The sequence below is a fragment of the Drosophila montana genome, unplaced genomic scaffold (assembly GCF_035044405.1).
Source record: "Drosophila montana isolate Dmon_TW-CO22-7 unplaced genomic scaffold, ASM3504440v1 contig_1965_1, whole genome shotgun sequence".
Lineage (NCBI taxonomy): Eukaryota > Metazoa > Arthropoda > Insecta > Diptera > Drosophilidae > Drosophila > Drosophila montana.
In genome coordinates, this window is record NW_026996882.1 from 75,214 (window position 1) to 92,979 (window position 17,766).

At 39.3% G+C, this 17,766-nt stretch overlaps 1 protein-coding gene across 1 annotated transcript; it reads left to right on the forward strand.

Annotated features, from left to right (window-relative positions):
- The first annotated feature begins 150 nt into the window (after positions 1–150).
- Ccdc85 (coiled-coil domain-containing protein 85) lies at positions 151–17,031 on the forward strand. The gene is made up of 5 exons (XM_064679162.1): positions 151–861; positions 14,508–15,519; positions 15,576–15,764; positions 15,951–16,193; positions 16,262–17,031. Exons 2-5 carry the CDS (start codon positions 14,596–14,598, stop codon positions 16,706–16,708), a joined length of 1,803 nt encoding a protein of 600 aa, XP_064535232.1. The 5' UTR covers positions 151–861; positions 14,508–14,595; the 3' UTR covers positions 16,709–17,031.
- The last annotated feature ends 735 nt before the right edge of the window (positions 17,032–17,766 follow it).

The following is a 17,766-nucleotide window of genomic DNA, read 5'->3' on the forward strand; positions in this document are numbered from 1 at the left end:
GTGCTGTCTTTTAATTGTTGTCAAATCGATTGTCGAATATGCGAATATGACCAAATCTGCGTGATCGATATATTATGTTAACCTCTCGTGAGGCTATTATGCTCTCCAAGTTGTTGCTGTTAACATCTGTTAAATAACATTAATGTTTAATTTGTTGTTGGAATTTGAGCGGGTCGGTCGCGTCGGCTTGTCACGGACAAAAATGTTGACGCTTGTAAATTATTGCAAAGATAATACACACGCCTCGAGCACTCGCCCCTTTAACTAGTTTTATGTACACATAGCAAGTTGGTTGTGCAAAAAGAAAAAAAAGTACCAGATCGCTGATTTGTTTTGCGTCTGCGTCTCTGTCTCACATAAAGGGCAGGCAGAAAAATTCAAGCCAATAAAAGATACATACTAAAAGCCGAAGTGCGCGAAATTGTGCCTGCTTGTTTTTACGTGTGTATATGTGTGTGTGTATATATTGTGTCGCAATAAACAAACAAAGGATACTTGAATGTTATTGCCTTAAAATTGTGTGAGCATTTTCGTTATTCAAACAATTTATCGCGGATCGCGCCATGTTTCCATCGGAATGCGGCACCAGCAGGAACACGCATGCGTTTTCAAATATTTGTTGCTGATGTTGCGACCGTAGAACAGTGTAATTTAACGCACTGCGAAGACGTCTAATCCAACTTGCTTCTTGTGTATGTGGCCAACGGATCGTCGCCAACCCCACGCTGCCAGCAGAATTTAAGTTCCACGCCAAAAAGCTTCGCCCTGAACTGTGTAAATAGCAAAGAAAAATAAGAAAAAGGCATAAAGCGACTGTCAAGCCACCAACTTACATACATACATACATACATATGTACGTGGGTAAGTACGCCCTCCCCTGCCTACGGACTAACTCGGCATCTTTGCATATCTCTAACAGCCCGCCCACTAGCCTGGTGCATTTATAAGGCAAACTGAATTAACTCATAGATCGGCATAAGAAGGTTCATTCTGCCACTTCCCCTCTCCTCTGGCACACTGTAACGCCTACTTGGATGCGTATTGGGAGCGGCATGTCTTTTGTTTTTTCCTCCACTTCTATGGGCAAGATTTAAACAAGTAAACAGTCGACGAAACCAAAGACAGTTTCCACAAAAATTAATTTTCAAATCAGGCCATCAGCTCAAAGAATAAGAGGAACAATTTGAACAGGCAGAAAAGGGTCAAACTTAAAATGACAATAACATCAATTTTGAAGCATTTATATGCGCTAATAAATTTCACAGTGAAACACAATAATAACAGCAGGAACAGCAGCAAAAACAAAACAACAACAACAAAAGAGCAGAAAAAGATGCACGACAACGGCTCAACAATAAGAGAGATCAAATAAAAAACTGCAGTCGCTGCCGACGCTGCTTTCGATGTTGTTGTTGTTGTTGGTGATGTTTTTATGTGCTGCAGCAGGTATAACTGATTGAGCGGCCAACAACAAACAGTGCGGCATTTCGAAATGTAATGTGCAGCAGATCAATACGAAAATGCATGCAAGACAATCCGCAGTGAAAGAGAAAAAGAGAAGAGAGCCATGCAAGCCCAGGCTAGCAACCTGTTGCGTCGGCTGCTGCTGCTGTTAGAAATATGTTAAGTCAATTTCGTGTATCGATAAAGTGTAACTAATGCCAAAACAGCAGGCAACAACAACAGTTATGCTAAGTTCGATGCACGAGCTTTTTGTCAATGAAATCGTTTTGCTGGCAAAAAAAAACTTTCTTTTTCTTGTGGGCTTATCACGCAGCATCGTTGAATGCGTACACCGACTTCGCTGCCCCAGTCACTGCCCTGCTCTCTTTTCTTAAGCGTGTCATTTTGTGTATTTTTTATATAATTGGGCGGCCTTTTAGTTGAACGCGGCTGCAGCATATCAGATTCGTGGTTCATTAAGACAATATAGGTTTCCTCGTGTACCACTCCCAGTTACCGCTGTGTGGGTAGTTTGGAATGTTTGGGTGAACGTGTTCCAGTGCCTGTGTGTGTATGTGTGTAGTTCTTGTCATCTTGGTCCCATCTTTGATTTCCTTCAACTGAACGTTCAACTTGTCGCAACAAGTGTCCCAGTTTATGGCCACGGCAGGCAACTAGAACAAGTTATTGTTTAACTTCCTGTCCAGCTATCGACACCGCCACCACACATCGCAGCATACTTTTCCTTTAGACTTTTAGTTATTTTTCTTACGCTGCTGTTGCGGCAACTGCCTCACCTTGCCCATTATCGTTGGCAACATTTTCCCACAAAAAGCAGAAAATGTTGCTGGAAGCTTTTGCATTGGCCCGCCTTGAAAATGACAACGGCACATCAGACAAGAAGAAAGCAGTCGGCAAAGTTGAAGCTACTATCTTGTGGTCGGCAGTAGCTGGCATCGCAAGCCTGCAGACATATGTACGTAGTTAATGCACGGTATATTTCAATACATAGAAATGTTTTTATGCAACATCTCTATTTCCAACCGATCGTACATATAATAGCGATATGATAGAGTAGTCTGCTGCTGAGAACTTAAGAGCTCTATCTTTTCTTTATAGGTATAGTGGCATAGTAGTTAAACCCGGACGTCTCCGTACAGTCTGGAACAAAGTCTTATAGCTTTAAGGCTAAGAGACTAGTTTATCTAGAAACGAACATACATATAATCAGTCTTTATAATTTCAATTCTTTGTTAAGAATACCTATATACTGAAAAGTATTAGATATAATAAAGAAATCGATGGTATTCAAACTCAAACTGAAACAAAAAGAAAGCACAAATGCTTTTTGATGAAATAACAAGCTCAACTTCCTGTACCGATGCGTCGGCATGCTTTAGTTACATACACACTGCACAGCCAGTCGATTTGACCTAGCATAACTTGGCTACCATACCACAAATGGCCACCTCCTAAACATCAGGCTTTTGCTTTGCGGATGCTGCGCTGTTGATTCCATTGTACTGTGTGCAGAGTATGTTGCCATGTCAACGTAATTACTACTGTGCTGAGGCATTTAGGCGAACACTGTGGAAATTTAGATAAAATGTAACTGCACAAAATGCCAGCAAGTTTCTATTGCTTGGATATTTGGGCAAATATAATATCGCATGCACAAATTAACATTAACACTCTATTTGCCGTTAAAAACAAGTTTGTGCTGAGCTAAAATACTTAAAAAATAATGCCACAAAAGTTGTGTTAGAAGACAAGAAAGCACGAAGAGAAAATATGTAGAAGTGCTCGACTTTGAAATGCCCTGTTGAGAGCAACAGTGGGAGGAAATAAACATTGAATACAAGTGTGAAGAAGAACAATTATAACTCCTGAAATCATTTGTTCTGCTTTAGTTACTCGCACTATTAAATGATGACTTTAACTCTTACATTAAGAACAGTTGGAAATACTAGGCGCAATAAACCTGATGCTCGGGTCAAATAGCAAAATCGGTTTTTTTTTAATTTTACATATATTAATGACATATGTTTAACATGTAGTTCTGTAAATACATATTTTTCTGGATGGGTACAGGGTATGTGACAACCAAAACGACAGCATCAAAACAGTACATTTAGAAATTAGAAAGTACGTCGAACGGTGCGGTGTTAGTATAACTCGATTTGTGACTGTCATAAATGGCGGAAATTGTGGGTCTCAACGACGTCGCCACAGCCTCGGCTGAGTGGCTAAGACTTTCTTGCTTACTTTCCACTGCCGCAGCTACTGCCACTTTTGCTGCCGACTGACTCAGCCAGATTGCCACAGTCTTTGGCTGTGGTTGGTTTTCTTGCCTATAATTTGTGCCATCAACATTTTGTTGTCGTTATCGTTAGAGCTCGGACTGCGACTGCAATGATGCGTGCCTTTAGACATTGCTGCATCTAGTGAAGTTATTAGCCTGCCCTTTATAAATACGTGCGGCCCTATTTTCGTCAACGGTCAGAGGTTTATCAATTTCGCTTGCCTCCCTTATTTACGGCTTACTCAATTCGCACCGATGATGAAAACCGGCACAGGTCTGGCACAACAGCATAGTGTGACTTGATTTATAAACAAGCAGCATCCAACAGAGAGCAACCAACTTTTAATCGTGGCACAGCTGTTGAAAGACGAGCCCAGCTACAACTACAGAGATAAAATTCTCTCTTTCATTTTGAATCATCCATGGTTCAGTGGTTCCATGTTATAGCATGCGTATTGGATTACCTGATACCCACATTCTGCAAATTTTTGTTCATCATTTAAGCGAACGGTTCTTGAATAAGTTTATAAATGTTGCTATATGTCAAGTAGAATTGAAAAGGGTTTATTATTTCCGAGGTGTCAAAATATAGAGACCCCCAGACCTACGGCAGATGAATGGTGTAATAATCTGGTTGTAACCGCATTATGCCTTACTTTGTAACAAATCTTTTATTAAAAAAAATCCATCTGAATGTTTTTCTGCTTTATACTAATTTAAATATAACTTTAATTTTAAAGCACAAAATTGGGCACGGGCACTAGTGTACAATATAACTTTAGGGATGGAGTTCAATAGAGTACAAAGGGACAAAATTAGAGCATCTAAAAAAATATTACAGTACCGAAACATGTATGTATGTTAGTATATAAGTCCTTTTATGGCATTAAAAATCGTTCAATCCGGAAGTTTCTGTCGCTCAAAAGCGACCGCATTATGGTCCATTTGAATCGCGAGCGAGCGTCACATAAGCCGCTTTGTTGAAGAAAGGAAGTACAATTCCCCGGCACACACACGTGTGCAATCTTTATAGCTATTTAATGATTTCCGCTTTAATGGCATAGCTTACTACGTTTCAATATTGGTAAATAGAAACGTAGCTAACCGACTATGCAATACTCTGCTCACAGTTCGAATCAGTCGAAGAGTATTCCTCATTATTGGTAATTCAAGGTTAGCTGCTAAATTTGTGGAAGAATTTTGGGATATATCCATTTAGGCGTTTGCAAGAGAATATTAATACTGACGCGGATACACACGTATTTAAATTTAGAAAAAAATTAATTAATAAATACGAATATATATAAACAGACGCACATTGCACTGATATGCTCTTATTATTGTTTCCTATATAAAAAAAAAAAACATTTAATAGAAAACTAATTGGTCTTTAGTATTGGGCATTTCCAGTGGCATTTATTGCGCATGCATGACCTCGAATGTTGCTACTTAGTTACAAAGGGTATATTGGTTTGGTGCAAATGTATGTAACAGCAAAAGGAGGTATGATGAATCGACCAAAAAGCAAGGGGTTACATCACATTTTTTCTCAAAATCGAGGTCGGTTCCCAAATCAAAACTTTTTTGATGATTTTTTTTTAATTCGAGTAATATTAATTCCATGTCTTTGGCTGCATGTCAAATTCGCTGTATGTATATACATGTACATACATACATACATATGTAAATTTATAACAGCAATAAATTTGTATATTTTACAACTCTTGTGAGTGTCATTCATCGAATAGAAGCATAATAATATTGCAAATAGGGCTAGGCAATGACGCACGAAAAATTCCGCATTAGATTAACCATGCGAGACGAAAGTTGAAGTTCATTGTGTTAATTATACACTAAGAATACAATTTCGCTTGTATGTGGGATAACTAATATATATGTATATGCTAGCACTCTCCGCCGTACTACGCATCACAAACACAAAACAAAAACATCAGCCCAATTTCCCATTAAACTGTAAGTCCTGACTGAGTGACTGATGGGTTTCAACGCATTAACCAAACCATCAGAACCATAAGCTGACAAGTTTTCCGTATTGTGTTATGTACACGCATTCGCAGGTTTTTGGGAAAGACCACCCGCAATCGCAAAAAGCAGTTGTATGAAACTTTTTAGTTAACATTTCGATCGGCCTAATCCCCATTCCAAGGATCTTTGTGCAAATTCATTTGTGTTTCGCACTCCTTGTAGAATAGCTGAGTTCAAGATATATCTAAACATCACTATAAAAATGCTTAAAAGAATTCGAAATCCACCCCTATTGTTTGGAAAATAGAGTGAAAGATTTTATGAGCAAAGCTTTAAAAATATGTTTATTAATTAAATTTTGGAAATCCCTCTAAAACTTGAGAATAAACAGTTGCAACTTTATTATCTACCATCCGATCGGCTGCTAACTTATACATCTAAGCTATAAATAAATGAAGCCCTACATTGTCCTCGATGTTTCGTACAAACCTTGAACACCGCTTTCCCCCACTTTGGGACAAAACTTAAGTGGGTTTATTTGAGTACAGTCTAACTAATGCAAAAGTTAACTTTCCAACAATCGACATTTGAGTTAAACAACTTTGGAAATGATTTACCGCGGTTAATAACACATTTAGTTTATGGAATTGTCATATCAGACAGATGGTCTTGACTTAATTGAGATAAATTTGTAATTTAAAGTATTTGCAACCGTTATATTCTCTACTCATTGAACACGAATCTTCGATCAAAACAAGCTGTTTCCAGTCCAGTTAACAGCTATGAGATTCGATGTCATTTATGTATCACTTATGCATAATTTGAATGGCTGTGTGAGACACTCCCCAATTTCATCATGTGATCTACAACCGCACAGTTCTAAATGCTGAATATTATTACAGAGAACCAATCCCCCAACAACTGCTGCGCAATATATACAGCACAAATATCCATTCCCAAGCCATGTTTATTGTTAATGGCATCATTTGATTTTAACGATTGACAAAGTGAGGCCGAATCGAATAGAATCTTGATTTCATGCCAAAAGTTGCCACATCGAAGATCAAAAACTTAAAAAATAACAAACTGGCTGTAAATTATATATTGATATTGATAAAAAGCATAAAAATAAAAAAAAAAACATGCATAGAATTTAATTACAAGAAAAGATAAACTAAGAAAGAACATTGATGTTTAGCGTGCCGAAAAAATGAATATCCTTGCAGGTTACAGTAAAAGCTCCCATAACCGGATACCCACCGCATCGCTGTTTTTGTTCGGTTATCGGAGGTGTCCGGTTAAGGAAGATGACCGCTCACAAGCTCAATGTCACAACTTACTCAGCGACAGCGTTTCTTCTCCCTGCGCTACATTTTTGTAAATTTACTGATGAATACCTACTATGTTAGATGTCCGATCTTTTAAAAATTGTAGGGTGTGTCTATAAAAAATTAGCATTAAAAATAAGGTCAATTTCAGAGGAAGGTATTCAAAATGTGAAATAAGTAACATTCTGTTCTAAATTGCAGCGCTGGCAAAGGATAAGCGCAATTTAAAGCAACTGGAGTTGACATATGCACTACCTATTTTTAAGGGTGTATTGAAAAAAAATGACGCTGGAACGCGGAAATTGGAGCGTGCCTTTTATAACCATGATATTATTTTTCTTTTTATACTTATAAAAGAATAGAACGGAGAAAGAACTTAGTAACCAAAATGTTCTGCGATCGTGGGTGGCCTTTTAGGTTTTAATGTTCTTATGGCTAGGTTCAAAATTTTTAATTAGTTGAATGATAAATTTTGTGATCTGGGTTACACTCTTTTTATTAACGTCAAGACTTATCATATATAAACTGGTTCCACTGGTTTTCTTCTCGGAAGTTGTTGACCAAAGTTAAATGCGCACGGCTCGGTGATTGATAAATTTTAGCGGCTTTTCCAGTCACGGTGTCACGTGCAATTTAACCGTCTTATGGTCTCTCCTCTTCCCACCAAATTTGATAAATGAGCAACTCGCTGAAATATGATTTGGCTTGCTAGTCTCTCTCGTTTCCCTTTGTTTGGTCCACAGAGTTCATTCATGAAAATTATGCTGACTGTCTTTTTTAGAGCTGACTGCGATGGCGACAGCAACATCGAATGTGATGGTATTATCGTTTGTCATTCAATACAAACGACGAAGGCGTTTTTCGAGCAACATTTGAAAAACGATATACACATGCATGTCCATCCACACATAAGTATATGTCTGTGTAGGTGCCTGTATACTATGGTGTAGTATATCTCGTTTTTGGTGCGTGCAACGCAAATGCAATGAAGCGTATAGATTCGGAGTGCGTCGAAATCGGTCGGGCTCTGTATGTCTGTGCAGGAGTACGTGGGTGTTTCGTGTGTCTGTTTTGCTTGACATTGCTTTTTGTGCGAGTTTTCTTGTCACATTTTCATGCGTTTGCTTACCGGCTCGCCTCGTGCTGTGGGCGACTGTTCAAAGTCGGTATAGATCAGGGCTGCCAAATAGTTTTAACTTCAAGAAGCTTAAAGCTCAGATAATCTATGATAGTTATTTTAAATAGGAAAAACTAGAGATGGTCGCAACCTGTACTGGTGTGATTAATGGGTTTCCTTCGCACTGAGTGCGGGCACGGATCCAACTTCACGTCAAATAAAAACACTTGAAAAAAGCTCCATCAAATATTGGGCAATATCTGAATATTGCAGCTAATCTCACACCTATCTAAAACTATTAATACAAAGAGATTTAAAGGAATGTCTCCATCGCACGTATCTGATTGTATTAACTAAAAATCAATTTAAGTGACGAATTTGTTAAATACAAATTATCGATAAAGATTGCAATATGGGGCGGTGATGATTGCATTACACATTTATGTAATGCAAGGTATAACAAATTATGAGTAAAAATTTAGCATGTTTGTTTAGCGTCGTGCTTTTCCAGGCTTTTCTTTAAACGCATGTCTTACGCTCGTGTTTGACCGGGCTTCCAGCCCTAACAAATGTTTTTTGTACAATTTAATTCATTAACTGAGTATTATTCTGAGATCTGCTTCTATTTCCGAAATATTTTCAGAAGGGGTTTTTGAGTATTTCTTGAACCATATGCTATAAACATAAAATTTATGGTTTTAAAGTGCAATTCCGAAAGTTTGGGGCTGGGGGAAAAAAGGCACATCTGCTGTATAAAATGGCAAATGTATGTATGTTCCTACATACATACTTACCTGTGTTTTTGTGTCGACTATACAAATAGACTTTTTGTTAAGAAAGCTCGGTACAGGGTGTTTGCCAGTCTGGTACTTTTGACTAGATCAATCTTGCTAGTCCTTAAGATTATTTTTTAAATACTAAGATGCCTGCACACATGTACGCTTAAAGACAAGCCGCGGGCCTATTAAGCAAGCATATGCACAATCGAGCTTAATACGTACTTGAATAATAAATAAATAAAGTTGCCATCCCTGGTTGATCCTATTCGCACACTCTTGCAATTGCTTTTTCAAGTATTGCTGTTGGCTGTTGCTGTCGTCGCCGTCGCCTTCGCCGTCTTGAGCTGAGCTAAGCCTTACCTTTCATTACATATTTCATCGTCTGTGCGCGCGGTCAGTTTTGAATTGTGTTGTTAAGTAAGTGTACTTAACCCACATGACTTGTGGTTTTCTCGTCGCCGTGACTTGTTTTTGTTGTTGCTGCTTGTCATCACTTCCAAAAAGCTGTCGGTCTTGCGACCGGTGCGTGTACTATAAAAGAGATTTTTTAACCTTGAGTACATTTTAAGCATATGTATGTACACTTTTATACATACGCATTTGTTTTTAGTTTTTTTTAAATTATTTACCAATCAATTATTTACTTGTATTTTTATACCCTTCTGAAGGAGAGTGTTGCGATTCTGTCACAAAATTGCCGAATCGGACAATATTATATAGCTGCCGTAGGGACCTTTTGCTTTTGATGTATCCTCAGCCAATTTGATTTTAATGAATAGCTCTTTGCGAAGAGATAAATGATTGTTTGTGTGGTACACCTTATTGATTTTCTTCACAATACTTCATAATACTCAACACAGCTCACAATTCTCCTCACTTTTCTGCAATAGGGTATCCAATCTCTGGTGTGCCGAAGATAGCAGTTATGTTTTCTTTTTTGTTTTTTTTGTAGTATTAATTTGATGTGTGCTCATGTGCGTGTGCGTAAATGTGTGCTTATATCTCTAAGCTCATTTCCTTAATTAAACACTTGTTTGAAGCTTCGTTGAGTAAAGAAATAAAAATGAAAAATCAAACCTTGGCAAAATATGCCGATTGTCATAATTCCAAGACATAAAATAAGTTGAATTATGTACACTGAAAGAAAGAGTCATATAGTTTGTACTTAAGCCGTTTTTCAGCGGTGGATTCAGGAATATTTGAAGTTTTAATAGAAAAGTAGCAAGGACTATTTAATTGAATCGAAAGCATTATTCAAATTTGTATAAATGACAACAGCCTGCATGCCAGTAAACCTAAAGAGGTTAAAGGTTACAGATCTCCGCTTCGTGAATTCTTTCAGCTAGACTATGTTCAGATCTCTAGATTACTAATTTCCCGCGAAAATGGACCTTATATGCAATTGGAACGAAAGGTTTAAATGTAGGCTCTTGTACCACTTTTTGCTAATTATGATAGCTGGACCAATCCTCGGCATTTAAACATGTACAATTTTATCAAAATTAGACTGTTACATCATATAGATTCAATAAGAATGATTCAGTCGAAATATAAGTTTTTTTTGACAAACTTACGAGTTTCACTATTCTGACATATCAGCAGGACGTAGGACACATATGTATATACAAGACTTTTACATATATGTATATGTAGTTGTCAATTAACACGTTAGTGGACTCTTTAACCTTTGGCACCTATGCATGCAAATTAGTCGCATGCATGCAATCAACAGTGATGCGAATCGTTTGGCAAGCGCTGAACAAGTGGGCAAGTGATTGATAGCATTGGAAAGGTGAAAGCTTCGTTCGTTGTGCTCGTTGTTTGACTTAACATATTGTCTGACAGTTAACTGAAAACAAGAGAGAATGGCATCGAAAGTGCGGCTCATACTTTTCAGCTATCCCTTTTACAGCTGACACAATGTGTGTGTTGTCAATTGTGTACGACAGTATATTCAATATGCCAATACACAAATGCTGCCATATCACAGATAGCGAGGTCGGTCTGCTAAACCCTTTTCACGAAGCTTTTAATACTGTCACCTTGTCGGCTAAACATCCGAAGACAGAGTTCCTCCGATAAACCGCAACAGCTGCGACAAGTGAAATCGCGCCCGCCTAAATGTTGGCCTGCAAATGGCAACAGGTGTGAAACGTAAAACTCCAGAGTCCCGCGTCATTGCCAGAACTTACAGCAACGTACATTCAGCGGACAAAGCAACTGGCGTGGGGTAACGTTTTTAACCACTTCCTCTTAGCTGCTTTGTTGTGTATGCAAAATTGCAGTAAAGAAGCAAACAGCATCGTTGCCATTACGAAATAACTAAAGAATGCAGCGAACAGTCTGGAAGGCAAGGCCTGGCCAGGCAGACTGGCAAGTGGGCTGACTGACTGACCGTCTCTTTGTAATACTCGCTTCACAAAGTTAACAAGAGGGTATATTGGTTTTGTGCAATTTCTGTTCATCCGTTCGTATGACTGACCTAACTTGAAACATATGTTCGTAAATTTTCGTGTCAAAGTGGCATTTTTATAACTATATCTGGCATATTTTTAAAGCTAGACTGAAAAACTTTTAGAGGTCGGCTACTGATTACCTCTTCTAAAGATAATTCTTAGAGTCACCAACCTTATTAATTATTTAGACTATTAAACAGGGTAGTACGAAGTTGCAACGTTCTTGCTTGTTACTGGCTTGAAAAAATTCTGGTGTTGCTGTTTCGTTTGTATCGCCCCACGCAATGAGGGCCCGAGTCGGAGCATTCTGAAAGACAACTAACAAAAGACAAAGCAACAGTTGTAAATCATCGAATTACCTCAAAATAATAACAATCACTCTTTGACTCTCTTCGCCGTTGTTGTTGTCGTTGAGTTTCTGGCTTTGCCGGAGCCGCAGACGAAAATAAAATTGCCAAAAGTAAAGAGCAAAAACAATGCGAGAAGCCAACTTCATCATGAGGGGGGCGGCAGCGTCAGATTTATATACATACCTAGCACACACTTGTATACGTAAGTATGTGTGTAATTGCTTGAGTCACACACAGATACAGACTCCGCTACGGGCAGGCGACGAGTAACGAAGATTTGGCCATTTGCAAAATGAAGAAACCCTAAAAGAAAATAATATTAAAACAACAGCAAAAACTTCGTGTGTCAGTTACGCTTAATGAGCACAGATATTGCTCTCATTGTTGTTGCCGTAGATTTGTTGCTTTTGATTGCCTTCCCGTAGCTGAATCTGAGCCCAAGCTTGGGCTTGGGCACCTGGGGTCGATTTCAAGTCTACTTTCGGAAATGCCAATACATGGTGCGAACTTTACTACCTCCCCCCCTTTACGTTTAGAGTCAACCTCTTTTTGTCAAACAAATTAAATAAAAGAGGAAATCTTATGTTGAATACATGTTTTTATGTATTGCACTAGCGAGAATTGCCCGGCTTTGCCCGCGTCAAGGTTTTTTTTTTTGAGTTTTAAGCATTAGTTGCCATCGTTATCTGGGTTTTCCCGTGCATACAATAGTTTCCTCGCATTTTCTGACCTTTAAAGTGAGCCGTTTTTCACTACTTGCGATTGGCATTCTCCAGTATCTTGAATGCATAATAGAAGAACCCTTATTTAAGGTATGCAAAAATCAAAGAAAAACTACACGAGTATTCCTTAAAAGCATTGTGTATCGCCAGATAGGCGCAAATTATAACTAGTTGTAGTTGTACGTTTATGTCAAACAGTTTCTTGCAAATGACACACTTTAAACTAAATCCAAGGGCCTATTACACCTTAACTACTTACAAAGCGTTTACTCAGTTTTGTTTCTTCACAAGCGGGGTTCTAGTTGTAATTACATGCCAACAAGCAGAGGCTACGGCTACAAACACTCTTTTTACACAAGAGAGTTCGAATAGTTGTTGTGCAAGAGAAAGTGTTGAGCCGCAAAATCGTTGGAGCCGGTTTCCCATGCTTAGTGGGTGGAGTTACAGTCAAACTTGTGGGAGTTATTTTTTTATTTATTATATTTTTAAATATACAAATGATTTTTAGTTAAAAATAAAGTATCAACCCAAAATTTCTTACGTTTTTTATGCAATTGACTTGGTATCATATATAGATATCTATATATATCTATATATATCTATCTATCTATATATCTATCTATATTTATAAAATTAGCTATGCATTCACTTCCGTCTAAGATAGGTATAAAATAGGTTAGTATTAAACTTTTTTGGTTTACCTTCCGATCGGCTTCAAAATCATTTTCAGAGTGGAAGTGGGTATCAAATATTGTGTGGGTGATGTTTCGATTTCAAATTCATTTCTAAGAATCTTTCATATAAGACGTGTTTTAGACTTTTATGCAGATCAACAAAGATTAGTTAAGCGCAGTTTTAGGTATTGTTTGATTTGGTTGGAGTTATTTTCAAAGGATATTAGTAGCGGATATTTTAATTTTGTCATGAAATGTGAAGACATCTCCGACTCGATAAAGTATCGACACCCGAGTTAATATAGACATGATCGTCTATGACAGGCACTCAGTCAGTACAAGCTTTTTTATACATACAATTATATATTTAATGTACATTGCAAGGGGATTTATAAAGAATAACAGTTAAGCTTGCCTGTAGGCAACTTCAGATAGCATCATCCACACAGCCGTTTATTAGTTTTCACTTTCAAAATCAAGTTAAAGAGATGAGATGCGCGTGATAGTCACGGCATAGCCAGGTGCAATCTGTCATCTGCTGCGGTGCTTTCGGTTTTCAAATCAGAAACGGAAACGACCATTTAGTCAACAACCACGCGTCGTTTAGTAATAGCAATAGTAACAATAACAATAACAGTGACAGTGACAGAGACATTTTCATCAGTTAGACTCATCCAAAATTACGACGCTTCGTTGCATTTAGCTGCACACACAGGCAAAATCGTCTAGGAAATTGTTATGCGACTCTTTGTTTATGTGGCATTGGGCATGTGTCATGGCTGCACTGTCGCGGAAAATGTGCATTTCACTTTCTATCAGCGGTTGCCTAATGGCAGTTTAATTATTGTAAGCATGGAAATGACATGCGGCGTGCCCCTAAATATCGCAAAAATACCATTTCCCAATGCTCTGCTTGTTTTCCTTTTTCTTCTTTTTGTTTTTTAAATCATTTTTGTGTTTTTTGTGCTTTGCCTGTTTTATACCCTGTCCATCTGACTGTCGCGTGGATATTCAAACACTACCAGAGCTAGGTACAAACTAAACTATGTATTAAAGTCGCCCTATTTCCCGTGCAGATCATTTCAAATCCACGATATATCACCCTATTTCTCCAAAATCGATTTGCAGTTTAGTTTTTTGAGCATAAACCATGTTTATATTATATTATATAATACAGAGATCTTAGATATTTCTCCGTTAGCCCCACGTTTAAAAAGTTCTAGTTGCAAATATTTATTTGTACATGTGTGAGTTCGCATTTGTACGTTTATGTCAGATTAAAATAGGGTACCTTCTAGTCGGATAATTAACTAGAACACTCTCTTGTTTGTTTATCGTTTTATTTGGCAGCAATTACGCAACATGGCGTCGAGGGCTTAGACACTCAAAATAAATAAACAAACAAACAGAAACAAGTGAAAAAGGAACCAACATAAAAATGTCTGGCAATCAACAGCAGCAACAACAACAGCAACTACAACAGAAACCACAACAGCAACATACATTAGCAGCAGCAGGATCGCCGAGCACTTTAGGCAATAATTTGATAAAAATTAATAGCGTTGACAAAATTGTACAGAAAACGACAGCTACAACAACAACAACAGCAGCAGCAGCAGCAACTACAGCGGCAACGACAACGACGCCGCATGCAATTAGCAAGCAACAACAATTACAGCAATTTCAGCAAAGACGCTCATTGCTGCCAGCAGCAGGGCAGCAAAGCGTAACAGTAACGCCAGCAGCGGCAGCAGGGCAATCGCATCAGCTGCAAACTGTGGCAACAATACACCAGCAACACTCAACCCTGCAGCAGCAGCAACATACGCACGCAACAGCATCGCGTCTGCCCATACAGCAGCAACAACAGCAGCAACAGCAGCAGCAACAGATTGCTAGCAATTCCAAGGAGCTGGCAGCCCATTCACAGTTGCCATCCACGCGCCGTAGCTTCTACCAACTGCAACAACAGGCAACGCTCAAGGCTGCACATCTAAAGGCGCCCGCACACTCTATACCCCCTCGCTACCAGCCTCCCCCACAGCCGGGGTCAGGTGGCAGCATACTAAAGCCTCACTTGGCACTTAAATATCCGCCAGACATACCGCAGTTATCCAGTATATATATACCTGATTCTGTTAAGCAACACCAACAACAGCGGCAGCAGCAACAGCAGCAGGCACGCTATCTGCACCAGCAGCAACAACAGTCCAGCAAGGCACAACAGGATATGCTGAAGTTTGTGCGTAAGCAGGAACAGGAACATCCGTCGCCCAGTGCTTCGGTCACGTCCAGCGTGGCCACGGGCATACCAACAGCCAATGGTGGACGATTAACAATCGAACAAAATCGACAATTACAGGTAATTTCAATGCAAATCTGTGATTATCTATTTACCTATCTATTAAATTTTAACAGTCCCTGGTAACTGAGCTCCGCGCGCTGAAAGAGCAAAATCAGCGTCTGCTGGATGACAATCAGGAACTACGCGATTTGTGTTGTTTTCTGGACGATGATCGCCAAAAGGGTCGCAAGCTGGCACGAGAATGGCAGCGCTTTGGGCGATATACGGCCAGTGTAATGCGTCAAGAGGTAGCAGCTTATCAGGTTAGTTAGGGATAAAATAGCAGCTGGAATAAACGACATCTGATCGCTAGCATTTACTTATTTTGTATTGTAGTTGTTTTACTTGTCGTATCCTTGGAGATAATATTTCAGTTTCGTTATTATGAAATAAGATTAAAGATTTAAATAAATACCTAACCTTATTAATACTCTCATACTTTCGGTCAGAACAAACTGCGACAATTGGATGACAAGCAACAGGAGTTGATCACCGACAATCTGGAACTGAAGGAGCTATGCTTGTATTTAGATGAAGAGCGTGCCCATGTGGCCGCCAATGCACTCTGTGCTGGCTGCGGTGCGGCCACGCGCAACGCGCTGCGCGATGATGGAGACGGATCCAGTTCAAGCACCAACGCGGACGAGACAATCACAGCGCTGCGCAACTATGCAGAACAAAGGCAATTGCCGGTAAGTGAAAATAATATAAATACGAGAATTCGGTGTTTCAATCTGTTGCTCTGCTAAATTCTGTGCAGGATTTGCGCAACGCCCACACGCTCAACGATCAGACGTTGCAATACGTGCGCTCGCTGGAGCGACGCATACAGCAGTTAGAAGAGGAACGCACTGCGCCCACGGCTAATCTGCAACAGCCACAGGCTCAACCAGCAGCACCAGCCAAATCAGCGCCCTCACCACACACACACACACAGCAGGACATAAGTCAGGCGGTGGCCGCGGCTGCGGCGGCCGCTGCCGCTTTGCCCGAACCAATTTCTGGCCGACCGGAAGCTGTTGTTCGAGCCCTACAGGTCCTAGAGGTGAGGGAGCAACTGGAACGCGATCGCCTGGGCAATCTGACGGGCTGTGCGCTCGACCAGATGGACGATGGCGAGAAAGCGCTAGTGCGCGAGATGTGCAACGTGGTCTGGCGTAAGCTGGAAGGGAGTCCCCACGGTCCCACAGCCCTAGAGCCGTTATAGGCATTTAAATATTTAGACAACACATACACAAAAATTACTTGGCTAACAAACTTACTAAACGCATTGTACAAAGTTCAAACTATGACTTAAGATTAAGCGCTTTATTTAAAAAAGAAATACTCAAAATACCTATTTTTTGTAATCCTTGACTGTTATATTTTTTATTTGATGAATGCACTGCTAATGTTATATATCAAGCCTTTTTAATATTAACTGAGTGCGCATCCAGTAGCTTTCTAAACTACTGTATGAGATGTCCTTGAAATAGAAAACAACAAACATTTCCATAATAAAATGATTTTTCTTTATTATTTGGTCCAAAACTTTGTGCTCGTGTATATTCGAAAGTCGATATTTCCCAGAGACAGAGTCAAGGGCACATTTTGTTGTGTTCTTGGCTTCATGGCTCCAAGATAAGCAGCTGGCTATAAATTTCTCTTTGTCTATAGTCTGTAGGTGGGAGATGTAGTGTAACGTATATAAAACTCGGCCCAGAAAGCAACCCTCATGTACAGCGAGTTTTATGGACGACTAAGCGCCTTCACAGGTCACGTAAAATTCCTGCCATCCAGATATAACTAGGTAGTAGAATGTAGGAAGCGAGTGCTTCTTTTCCATTATCCTTATAGCAACACTCTGTCGAACATCCTGAAAAGCAGCCGATTGGTACTGTTTGTTTTTAAAATCCAGTTCGACTCGCCCATTTGGAGCCTACACTCAAAATAAATTGGAATATCGACGAACGAAGGGGAGCGGAAGCCACTGAGATTAAGGGAATGAAGGAATCCCTCCTCAACAAGCTGACTGGACAGACGTTCATTCTCGACCACTGCAACCCTAATATTCTTTTGCTAAGAGATTTTTTATTTTCTTCATTAATAAACTGTACCCGTGCCAAAAATATGAGTTTGAGGCCGATAGAATGGTGCAAGTTCTCCTTTCCTCCTAGGGCTTTGACTGCGCGTTAATCTCCAATCTATATGTCAGTCAGTCAGGACGAACAGTTTTTATATAAAGAGTTTTTATATAAAGATCATAAATAATTTTAAAATGCTGCT

What these genes read in the sequence shown, in the direction of transcription:
- Ccdc85 (XM_064679162.1), top strand. Translation starts at nt 14,596, where the DNA reads ATGTCTGGCAATCAACAGCAGCAACAACAACAGCAACTACAACAGAAA. An exon ending in AACAAAATCGACAATTACAG is followed by an intron (nt 15,520 to 15,575) that starts GTAATTTCAATG and finishes AAATTTTAACAG; the next exon opens with TCCCTGGTAACTGAGCTCCG. An exon ending in CAGAACAAAGGCAATTGCCG is followed by an intron (nt 16,194 to 16,261) that starts GTAAGTGAAAAT and finishes AATTCTGTGCAG; the next exon opens with GATTTGCGCAACGCCCACAC.